This window comes from Ostrea edulis, chromosome 4, assembly GCF_947568905.1.
Source record: "Ostrea edulis chromosome 4, xbOstEdul1.1, whole genome shotgun sequence".
NCBI lineage: Eukaryota > Metazoa > Mollusca > Bivalvia > Ostreida > Ostreidae > Ostrea > Ostrea edulis.
This window is the reverse complement of record NC_079167.1, coordinates 62533812-62546362: the sequence shown is the minus strand read 5'-3', so window position 1 is coordinate 62546362 and position 12551 is coordinate 62533812. Positions and strand designations below refer to the sequence as shown.

The window sequence follows — 12551 nt, the reverse complement described above, 5'->3', positions numbered from 1 at the left end:
CTTTTGGTGCTAACTTCGGGATATATTTTGTTCTGTTATGCATATAGATTTTAATTCCAATACTTTTTACCTCGCCCTCAAAAACGGTCACGCCGTAAGACATATAAGCGAGCGAAGCTCGCTCCAATGATTACACACTTGAGTCATGTCATTTGCTCTTCATCAGCTGAAAAATGATGAAACTGCGGAATATGCTATAGTACACTGCGCCTTTATTTTACTATGACATATAAATGATTTGACGATTTGATATAGAAATATTTGGCGGATTTTTCTCGATAAACTAGTTCGAAAGGTTTTAATCTTTGTTGTTTGGTAGAATTTCTAATAGCATGGTTGGAAATTTAGGTGTTTTATGTTTGATGAATTTCCATCATTCGCCGAAAAGCAACATTTCAAGCGCGCAAAATTACGGGGTACCTTTCATTTCAAATTGGATAGTGTTTATTGAGACAAATTGGATAGTGATCAGTAGAAAACAGAGTTGGAGGAAAGAATATGCAGGGGGCATGGGACTACTTTAATGAAACTTTAGACTTCGCCATGCAAAGTTACATACCACCTCACATTGCAAAAACAGAAAGAAAACGGAAGATGAAACGACAAGCTTATATGGACAAACAGGGCATGCAACTAATCAAAGCCAAACAAAGGAGCTGGAAAAAGTATACAGATACAGGGGATCACCATGACTATGAGAAATAAATTAAGGACCTACACAAGGGAACTTCGCAAAAACTTTGAGAAATCCTTGGCCAATGAAGTGAAGATCAACCCAAAAGCGTTTTGGAAATACACTAAGTCCAAATTGACAGTAATGAGTAGAGCTAGTGATTTGAAGGACAATGGTGGTAGGGTTCACAGTGATGACGAAGGAAAGGCAGAGACACTTAATAAGTTTTTCTGTAGCGTATTCACCAAGGAGGACACTGACAATATACCGGATATGGAAGACAGATCAAAGGAGAGCAGCCTACTGGATACAGACATCACAGAAGAATCTATTCTAAAGGAACTTCGGAACCTCAAAATCGGCAAATCGTGTGGACCGGATGGACATCACCCGAGAGTACTGAAAGAAGTGGCTCCATGCATCACACCACCGCTACAGATAATATACATAAAGTCCCTGGACACTGGACATCTACCAGCTCAGTGGAAATAAGGTCAGGTCACACCCGATCTAATTAAAATCAGATCTTAGAATACGCTCACAATCGCTACACTTCTTACGCAAAGTATACGGCGCGGATCTAAGAAGTCTGATTTTAGTTAGAATGGGTCAGACCAATATTTAATCAAAGTACTGAAAAGCACTAAGCTGACTTCATGAATTCTGTATGTAATGTTAATGAGCAGGAACAACAGTAAAAAAAAAATGCATTATTCTTTATTTTCGCACAACTAAATAATACATTTTCTGTAAGGAAATAACAAATAACAAACAATGTCCAGAAACTTTTTAACATGTTGAAATATATACTTTATATGATGTTGTTAAAAACAATGGTCACTATGATAATTTTGGTCCCACCCGGAACTAAAACCCTGTCCTTGGATCATGAAATTTACAATTTTGGCCTAGAACACCTGCTCTTTTGAAATATCTATATTCAGAATTTAGTACCAATAGCATTACCACCGTTGCGGTGGTCTAGAGGTAAAGTGTTCGCCCTGTATGCGGACGGTCGGGTTCGAATCCCGGCCGCGACAGACCTAGGTCGTTAACAGTGACAGTTACATCGCCAAACTCTCTGCATCAGGTGTATATGTTACGGGTTCTCGGAGATGGCCTTAAAAACGAATGTCCCGTGTCACAGTAGGTGTGGCACGCTAAAGAACCCTCACTGCTCAATGACCGTATGCTCCGAACAGAGGTCTAAATTTTGCAGCTCTTCACCAGTCTTGGTGGCGTCTCCATATGAATTAAAAATTATCGAGAGGAACGTTAAACAATATACAATCAATCAATAGCATTAAAGGCTATGTTATTCAAATATTTTACACATAAACACTTTATATCCAGTTTGGCCCCCACCCATCTTCCGAAGTCAATTGTTTCTGATCCGCTCCGCTCCGGCCCCCATCCTGGGTTATGAAATGCTCTACATGAATATGCAATTTTTTCCCTTACAGATGTAATGCTGTAGAGAAGAATATTTTCGGAAATTTGTCAAGTTTTGGTAGAAAATGTGAAAACAGTTGTAATGGTAGTTTTCGGTAAAACGTGTTCAATTGTTATTACGCAACTAACTTACTGTTGTGTTCCAGTTTAATAGTGTATGAAATATTTTAGAATACAACTAAAATGAAACAAATCAATGGTTTAATACATATATGTATGTCATATAATGATAGAAAGGAACAAACAAACAACTGGACAAAAAAGACACATACACTAACTAACAAGTGCCACATATATTCATGTCAAAACACATCAATAATGCAGGTCTATGAAACACTTTACATCCATTTCATCACCTCACCAGAAATCATTTAAATACATACATAAACATGCATCTGTATGAATTGTACTAGAGAATCCAGTGCATAATTATCTGTATATATCAATCAAACCATGAAAGTGGAATTATTTTTTGTAATCAATAATGAAGTTGATTTCAATTCAAAATCAGGTTGGAAAGAATGTAAATCCAAATAAGTCAGATAAATGCATGTATAACTGAAAACAAAATTTAGGAAGTTATTTTAAAAAGATATTCATCATACATGTGCAATATTAATAACTTTGAAACTGAATGCTGCGTTATCAACAAGAGTGTAAAGAGCTCATTTTTTAACATGAACGTTAGTGCAAGAGGATATACTAAATCGAATATGATAACTTAGACTAACATATATGCATGGATTTACATTTAGGCATTGTAGTGATTGTTTGTTATACGTAAATCTATAAAAAAAAAAAAAAACCAAGAAAAACCCCAAGAGTTTGTACACAGGTATATTAAACACTGTACTCATCAACATGTGTGTGTTACACTCTTTGTGTAAAAGCTCAAAGGAAACTCACCCGTGTGTCTGATTGAGACATAATACACATTGCTATTGTTTTAATTTTATAAAACAGTTGAAAATGCAAATAACCTTAGCAAAAAAGCATAAGATTCGCAGCTTGTGTAGGAGTTCTAATATGAAAAAAAAAGTAACAGAAATGACTCGCAATAAATATATAATATTTACTACATATTAATGTATAAGCTCAATGAGAATCCCAAGCTTGGCACTTAAAAGTTACAAAAGTAATTTTCAAACGGTGATGTTCAAACCGCTGTAGAAATAATGAAGAGGCATCTCGCCGAAAAACTAAATGCGTTTTTTGTATGAAAAGATCGTTCAGCGAAAACAAAATGTGGGGACAGGGAACAACGACAGTAAATCCATGCTCCCTTCCCCTCCTTCATCCTTTTTACGTTCGGAAATACATGAAGCATATACCTGTCCTTGTCAATTGTTTGTTTTGAAGTAAAAACAAATTGAAAACGATTACTTTTCATTGTGTGTAGCGTGCTGTGGACCGCAAACCATTTTACATTCATGCTTGACACAATGGCAATGTTTATTTAACACTTGTTCTAACCATATGTATTTTAGTAAACAGCTCTCGTAAAATTCCAGGCGGTATTTTGAAAACTTGAAACCGGGGCATTGTCTTCCGTAAACGCAGACCTATAATTTTGTACCTTTTATTTTTTCCCTCCCTCCAGATTATTATTTCCAGTCTCATTTTCGAAACTAAATATCGAAATCAAATTTGATTGTGTTGACGATGGTTCTGAAGAATATCTTGGTCGTTTAGAAATAGTAAGGTAAGCCTAAGTTACACCGTTGCATCCTCTATAAATTCCTGCATGACCTACTTACATATATGATCGGGGAGGTGTAAGCAGTTACGCAATATCGTTCCTCTGAGACACCGATCTCTGTCCTTCGCTGTCAAAACATAATCGTGCACAAGTTCTTTTTCGTTCACGATCGACGCAGATCAGTTAATGTTTTTACTATTTTGCACACATTTTTGCTGTGTTGGACAACCTTTTTACTGAGTTGGAACAGCAGTCAAAACACAAGTGACTCGTATATAGCTTAATGACGTGGATGCTAATTATAGATTGCACCATGCAAAAGTATTTATTTTCTTGATCTCTAAGCGCTATGCGAAGGTAACAATGCAAAGGCACCGTAGTAGCCAAAACGGTTTCATGTACAGATTCTTATTCATTTTTAGATTTTGAATTACTTAATAATCACTTTGATTATTACAAACGCAGATTCAAACGGGAATTTTAACTGAAGAATGGCCTGCATCTGTATCTCACTTTCCCCCAGAATGAGGACAAAAATGTCACCTTTTTATACATATTTTATCCACTGTTCAACGAACTGTATTTCCGGGGGGAAAATGCCCCATCGGATATGAATGTTATCCGCGTGCCAGATCGGTTGCAAAAATACGACTACTTTAAACACGACTTGTTTACTACAGCGATTCATAAATTTGCCTATAGGTGGCGATAAACCGGAAACGTGATGACGAAAGCAAAATCCAACTGCCGACAATAAAGCGCAGCTACGCTAAGCGCGTTAGAAAAGGAGACAGGAGTACAACTGGCAACTATAGGCCCGTCAGTACTATGCAGTGATGGAATCATTGGTAAGAGAGGCAGTGATGAAACACATGACAAGTAATGATCTGTTTTGTGATGAACAACATGGTTTTGTTCATAGCTGATCTTGTATGACCCAGCTATTGGTCTGTTTAGACAATTAGACGGAGGACCTCGACAGAGGAGACGCACTTGACGCTGTGTACTTAGATTTCCAGAAGGCGTTTGACACCGTGTCACAGAAAAGACTCTCGCATAAGATCAAATGGTATGGGATTGATGGTAAAATACTTACCGGTACAAGGATAACCGATTTTCTGAAAGGTCGAACACAAAGGGTATCGATCAGTGCTCATACATCGAGCGTGACAAGTGGAATTCCACAGGGAGGCGTGATGGGGCCTCTTGAAATTCAATACCAGCAAGTGCGGTGTAATGCATCTCGGTCATAATAACCCTCAGTACAGTTACCACATGCGGGACAGTAATGGACAAAACAGAACATTGGAAACAACTGAAATGGATAAAGACTTAGGTGTTCAGATCGACAACAAGCTGACTTTCACCAGCATGTGAACTCTGCCGTTGGAAAAGCAAACCGTATTCTGTGGCTAATCAAGCGACCGTTCATTTGCAGGGACATGGTTGTGATAAAGAAACTTTTCACAACTATGGTGAGACCAATACTTGAGTATGGTAATGCTCCACGGATCCAGCAGTACACAGGCGACATTGATAAGATCGAGAGAGTTCAAAGACGAGCAACAAGGTTATAGACAGAATTAAAAGATCTACAGTACGAGGGAAGGCTCAGACGATCAGGACTACCATCCCTGCACTATAGAAGTCAAAGAGGAGATATGATCCAGACATACAAGATACTAACAGGGAAGGACCGAGTAGACCAAAAACTACTGCATCTAGCCCATGTCAACAGAACACGAGGACATAGCAAAAAACTGGCAAAGAGACACAGTCGCTTAAATATCAGAAAGCACTCGTTTGGCTTGATGGTAGTGAATGAGTGGAACGGATTGCCAGATTGGGTAGTGTGTGCCAAAGACACCAACGATTTTAAAAGTAAACTAGACAAGTTCTGGAACGGCATGCAATACGCCATAAGACCCACGCATGCAACCGTTAACTATAGTAGAACAGAGCGGGAGTTACAGGCTATGTAGCCTTCACCCTGTAGAAGAGGTATCAAGGTATTTCAAAGCATGTAATAATTCAATAAGATATTTCATGTTTTATATAGGTCGTGGTAAATTAGTGATAAGGGACTTTGCAGACCGGAAGTTCCGGGGTTTGGTTCTCTGTTCCGGCGCGTTAAACCTTAGACGTTTAACATACATGTAGGTAGTGGCTGAAGTGAATGTCACACGATCCTTTCCAATACAGAGGTTCTGTGTAGACACTGGCACAACAACGAACCACCTCTGCTAAAGCCTGGAGTATCATTATTATTGCATTATTACATGTGAATGCTGAATCTACATATATACTAGCGGAAAAAAGAAACTGCATTATAAAATTTAGTATAATTTTTCTGTATTTATTGTTTATATTTATAAAATCTAAGCAATCGATAAAGGTGATATTTTTTAACAATATCGGATAGTACCCGACTCAGATGCACGGATTTTTTCATAGTTAGTGAACACATGTTTTACTGGCCAATACCGTTTGGAGTAAGAAATGTAAAGGTTTGTTTGGACACTATTCGTTAAGGAAAGCACTTTAGTTTTGACAAAATTTACCCTTCTGTCATGCCACGACTCAGCGAAAACCAACGTAATCGTTCTGTTGGGATGCTTCAAGCTGGAATGGCACAAAATATCGTAGCAAGGCACTTTGGAGTTCACCGGAACACCATCCAGTCATTATGGAGACGTTTCCAACAATCTGGTAACATTTCGGGATCGACCACGTTCTGGGCGTCCTCGTGTGACGTCGCGACGACAGGACAACCACATTAGACTTATGCACCTGAGAAATCATTTTCAGACAGCAAGTTTGACTGCTCGTATTATTCCTGGATTTCGACCAATCAGTCCAAGAACTGTGCGTAATCGTCTGCGCGAGCACAACATCAGACCAAGACGTCCAGCAGTGCGCCGAATACTGCTTCAACGTCATCGTATCGCTAGACTAGCGTGGTGCATAGGACATCTGCAATTCAGAATACAGGACTGGGCCAATATTCTGTTCACTGATGAATCCAGATTTCTTTTGGATAGCAGCGACGGCCGTTGTAGAGTGTATCGTCACGTTGGGGAGCGGTACCAGGACGCTTGTATTGTGCAACGTCGACAATTCGGTGGAGATAGCGTTATGGTGTGGGGTGGAATAAGAGCACGTAGAAAGACCCCTCTACAAATTGTCAATGGAAATCTCACCGGCGTACGCTATCGATACGAAATTATTTAGCGCCATGTGATACCCTTCATACAGAGACAGCAAAATCACATCACTCTGCAGCAAGACAACGCAAGGCCACATGTTGCACGTGTAGTCAGTGACTTTTTTGTTCAACAGAATGTCGATGTCTTGCCTTGACCAATTGTTTTCCCCGATTTATCGCAGATCGAGTACGTCTGGGATAAAATGGAACGACGTCTACGTCGTTTACCAAATCAGCCAGTGACATTGGCTGATTTAGGCCAGGCTTTAACCAACATCTGGAACAACATCCCTCAAGCATTTCTGAACACTTTAGTGGCATCAATGAGGCGCCGTTGTCAAGCATGCGTAAATGCAAATGGTGGTCACACGCGTTTTTAACTTTGTTAATTCAAGTTCGAATACCAGTGTCTTTCGAGTGTGCTGAAATTGACGTCATTCGACGTTGATATTAATGGATTATGAAATGTTGTAACGAATACATTTGTTAATAGTATTACAAAAAATAAAATTTGTTCATTATTATTTTTTTTAATTATTATTTTTACATATATTAAATAATGCAGTTTCTTTTTTCCGCTAGTATGTATATATGTGAAATCTGAGGTAATATTTTATAAGCACAGGTGTACATGAGAGAGTGCAAAACTTCTAAATGCAGCACTAACTACTAAATGATGCATTGTTAGTTCTTTAGAACCACGTTTCACAGCATTAAAGCTAATTTTCATTTATACACTGTACAGTATTCCCTATATTTATCGGAAATTGATCATTGTTCATTATTTGAACCTTTTTCATCCTACACTTTACAAAAATTCTTTTGAGATTAATTCAGATGTACAGTGCACTTCTATGAATTACAAGAAGTTTCAAATTACAAACCTCCACTAGAAATGGGTCGCACAGAATTGTTTCTACTTCAAAGATCCTAACTCTGATCACTTTCTGCCATGAGGTCCATCGATTGTATACAATAAGAGAAATTGTAAATCCTATACAGACTCTTGATTTAAGCGTTATCAATTACAACAATATCAGTAATAGGATAAAAACAAACTTGCAAATAAACAAAAATCAAAACATGCTGACCCATGAAATGACAATAGATAAAATTCAGTGGAGTCGCTGATAAGACGTAATTCTATCTACAGTCGACAGTAACTAGTAGAGAGAAGTAGATTAGTCTGCTTGTAGTAGACTAGTGTTGTCTCAGTATGTACACTGTGTTGTATCTACTTCTGCTTCAAGTAGCTCTCTCCACAGGTAATAACACTTACTTGTTTTCTTTAGTAGATTTTGCAGACGATACTGATAACAAAATCATCATATGTAAATTTTCATTGGTTGATTTTCTGTGGTAATGAAAGGTACCTATGAATTTTAAGCGGGGTTGTTAGTTGTTTGGTTTTTTTCGGGAGGGGAGAGGCGTTACGATGAGAGATATTTTTGGATTTTTGTGGGGATAAGATATGTCTGAAGTTTTGCTAGTGTGAGATGTATGTATCAATTTTGTGCTGGGATGAAAGTTACTGATGAGCTTCGTGGTATTGAAAGTTTCTTATGAATTTTTGTGGGGATGATTTATCTATGAGGCGTTGTGGGATTGTGTTACATATGACGTCGTTGTGGGGAATGAGTTACCTAATATGACGTCGTTCTTGGGATGAGTTATACCTATGACGTCGTTGTGGGAATGAGTTACCTATGACGTCGTTGTGGGAATAAGCTGCCTATGACGTCGTTATGGGGATGAAAGGTGTCTAGAAATATTTGTTTGGAGTGAAAGATACCTTTGGATTTTTGTGGAATGTAAAGTGTCTGAACTTTTATGGATATGAAAGGTACCTATGGATTTGTGTTGTTTTGAAAGGTACTTACGTTTTGTGAGGGTGATTGGTACTTTTTTCCCAAATTCATAAAAGGAGAGGAATGATGAATTGAAATAATATTTTATGGTTTTTTTCCTTAATTTTAAAGAAAACTTTAAAAAGTTTTAAATCATATTCAAACTACACTTTAATAAATATTATTCATATCTAGTGATCAGTCATTCAAAAAAATTACTTTGTTACACACCACTCTGATTCTACACACAAGTACTCTGAAGTTGATATTGAAAAGATGCTAGAATTCGTGACCGAGTGGTTAGTACACCGCGCTCAAAATCACACGGCCTCTCACCTCTGTCGGTACGGGTTCGAATCCCGCTCGCGCCGGTAAGTGAGAAAGTTTCCCAGTTTACTTTCGGAAGGTCGATGGTCTCTTCCCAGGTACATTGTATCTGGGTTCTCTCTTCCACAAATAAAAACTGGGCGCCACCATATAACTGAAAAATTGTTGAGTATTGCGGAAATCATCAATCAATCCTCATTGACAATATATACATAGTCTTTGGTGATCAGCCTTCCAACAGTCTGATGAAATTCCCATGGGTACCAATTGTTCTCCTTTGTTAGCTGATGTATTCTTTTGAGGCAGATTTTATTCAAAAGCTTCTACACGAGAAAAAATCTTTTGCTGTGGCCTTCAACTCGACATCTATATAGATAACGTTTTATCTATTATGAATAATCATCTTCATTCCTATATCTATTAAACAATCTCAGTGAACTAGAAATAAAAGACACCACAGTCTTCCACATCTGCTTCATACTTAGATATTTTATTGAACACAGATGTCAACGGCAAACTAACAATTCAACCTTATGACAAACGATGACGTCAGATTCTCCATCGTCAGCTTCCAATATTTATGTAGCAATATTCCATTATCACCGGCATATAGTGTTTATGTCTCTCAACTGATTCGATACGCAGGACCTTGTTCTGCGTATGATCAGTTTTTAAATCGAGGCAGGCTACTGACAAACAAGTTGATGGTGCAGGGGTTTCAACAGTCTCGTTTAAAGTCGGCATTTCGCAAATTTTATGGTCGATATAACAATCTAGTTTGCCAATACAACCTATCATTGGGTCAATTGCTTTTGATTTGTTTCATACCGATTATTAAGCCGTTCGTGGCACACTAATTTTGACTACAGATAACTCCGTTTACCTGATCGAGATATAGGGCTCACGACAGGTGTTACCGGTCGACAGGGAATGCTTACTCCTCCTAGGTACCTGATCCCATATCTGGTATATCCTGGGTCTTTGTTTGCCCAACTATCTATTTTGTATTGCTTATAGGAGTTATGAGATTGATCATTGTTCGTTATCTTCACCTTTCATATGGTCGTTATAACGATCTATTACAACCTTTCATTGGTTCAAATGCTGTCTGATAAGTTTGATACCAATTGATAGACTGTTATTTACACACTGGTTTTGACTATGGATTACTCCGTTTACCTGATCAAGATGTAGGGTTCACGGATGGGAGTGACTGGTTGAGATGCTTACTCCTCCTAGGTACCTGATCCAATCTCTGGTATATCCAAAGTTTCGTGTTTCTCCAACTCTTGATTTTGTATTCCTTATGAGAGTTATGAGATTGATTACTATTCAGCATCTTCAAGGAAATATAAGCTTTGAAATGACTGAATATGAACAAGTAGCAAGGTAGAAAACTTGTCTACATACAATTTCCTAATATTTTCGACGTATAATTTGCATATGCTAAAGGTGTATTCCTCCACATGATCTCATTAATGCATATTGTGGACGATAATTTCGAATGTGTAATGACATACAACAGCACATATATATATATCATTTACTTTCGCAGTACTTTCTTGAAGTGGCATGGATTATAAAATCCACCACTGTTATTGCAAAGATGTGGTCATTATTCTGCGATATACCTTCATACATAATAACAAAATAATGAGAAAGTTGATACACATCTCGCTTGCTACAAAAATAAAGTCATTCAAGCTTTAATCATAAAAAGTAATCAATATAATAAACTTTATAAACGACTGAAGAACATTTGTCAGTATAACTCAATCGCCTGCATTCAGAGATCGATACACATGCACAGACAAGTTGACCGTGTTCCACGTCTCCATTTAAGAGAAAAATGCTCAAGAGGGACGTTAAACAACATGCAATCAATTTTCCACGTATGTGTAGTTTTCTTGGACTGTGTATTGAACAGTTGATATAATCCGTCATCATCAAACTAAATACTTGAAATATTTTTCAAGGTAGATTTAGTACACCCCTACTATCTCACCTATTTTGTCAGCAAAACATGTTAGCCTAGTCTGTTTCGGAAACTGCCATAGCGTCACGGTGACCCAATTCGTACCTATATAGGAAAACGATCGGCTTTATATTTCTGAGTTATAGTAGAATAGAAATAAAGTTCTTATTTTCATGAATGATGCAGGATAACCTCCTCGGTGTCGAAATGTTGTTTGAAATATAAAAGTCTTGGATAACACCCCCGCTTTTATATTTCAAAACATTTCTCGACCTCGGAGGTTATCCTGCAATATACCTTTATTTCTTACATATATCATAAGCAAATGGAACACAAAAATATTTCAGTTGGAGGTGCGATAAACGACATTGAATGTACACACGGTCACCACCGCCATCATGCTCGGGGAACCGGGTACTACCCTGCAGACGATCCCATTGAGGGGGGATTTGTGGACATGCGTGATCATAAATTACAGACCCTACAGGTCAGTCATGCGTACAAAATCACATTTCGTGTTTTCACAAAATATGAAGAACGTATAGTTGTATGTGTACATCTGTTTTGTTTAAGGATTACTTAGAGGGGCGGGTCCACCACGTCAGCGTTGCAATGGATAACCACGCAGGGATACCTTACGGAACTCATGTCTGTATTCCAGAGCTGAACAGAAAGTACCACAAATTCATCGACTTCGTTGTATGTATAGATCTACATTCAAACCTCCTAAAGAACGATTACACTTTCAGAATTCTACTTATAGACAAGAGTACCGCAAACGGTATTTCATACACCGACGAAATTTTAGTGCAATATCTTCATGTACATCCATAATAAGAAAATGTCTATGAAATAAGTTGACCCCCCCCCCTTTTTTTTCAAAACTCAAAATTAGGTTAAGGTGCACCAATTAAACTGAAAATTTTCAGTGCAACATCTGTATCCGTAACGAAAAAAAAATCTGGAAAACTGTTTGACCTACTTTTAGCTCTAAAGTAGGTCACGGTGCACCAATCTAGCTGAAATGTAAACTCAATCTTATCATGCGTCTCGAGTGAGAAATTGTGACCAACTTTCAGCGGTGAACATGCATCCGTTACGAAAAAAGTCCAGAAAACATTACCTCATACCGACAGCCGTACGGATGGCGCAAGGACAGCGCCATAACATAATACTGACGAAAGGCGTATACAAAGTGTTCAGCTACAGTTAAGACGTTACCGTGCTAAAACATGATGAATATGTGTTAAAGTTCTTACCAAGAAGACAACTCAAAATGTAGACCAGAAAATGTAGAGATTTTAAACATTACAAATATTGATACTACATGCCCAGTTTTGGCCCCGTCCTAGAGGCTGGATCCCTGTCTTGGG

General features: G+C 38.0%; 1 protein-coding gene across 1 annotated transcript in view; it reads left to right on the top strand.

Moving 5' to 3' along the window:
- The first annotated feature begins 8169 nt into the window (after window positions 1-8169).
- The window catches only part of LOC125671565 (uncharacterized), a 5040-nt gene continuing 658 nt past the window's right edge, over window positions 8170-12551 (top strand). Inside the window, exons 1-3 of the mRNA XM_048907349.2 lie at window positions 8170-8294; window positions 11526-11665; window positions 11752-11877. Coding sequence (XP_048763306.2) covers window positions 8246-8294; window positions 11526-11665; window positions 11752-11877 — 315 coding nt within the window. The 5' untranslated portion in view covers window positions 8170-8245. The remainder of the gene's footprint in view (window positions 8295-11525; window positions 11666-11751; window positions 11878-12551) is intronic.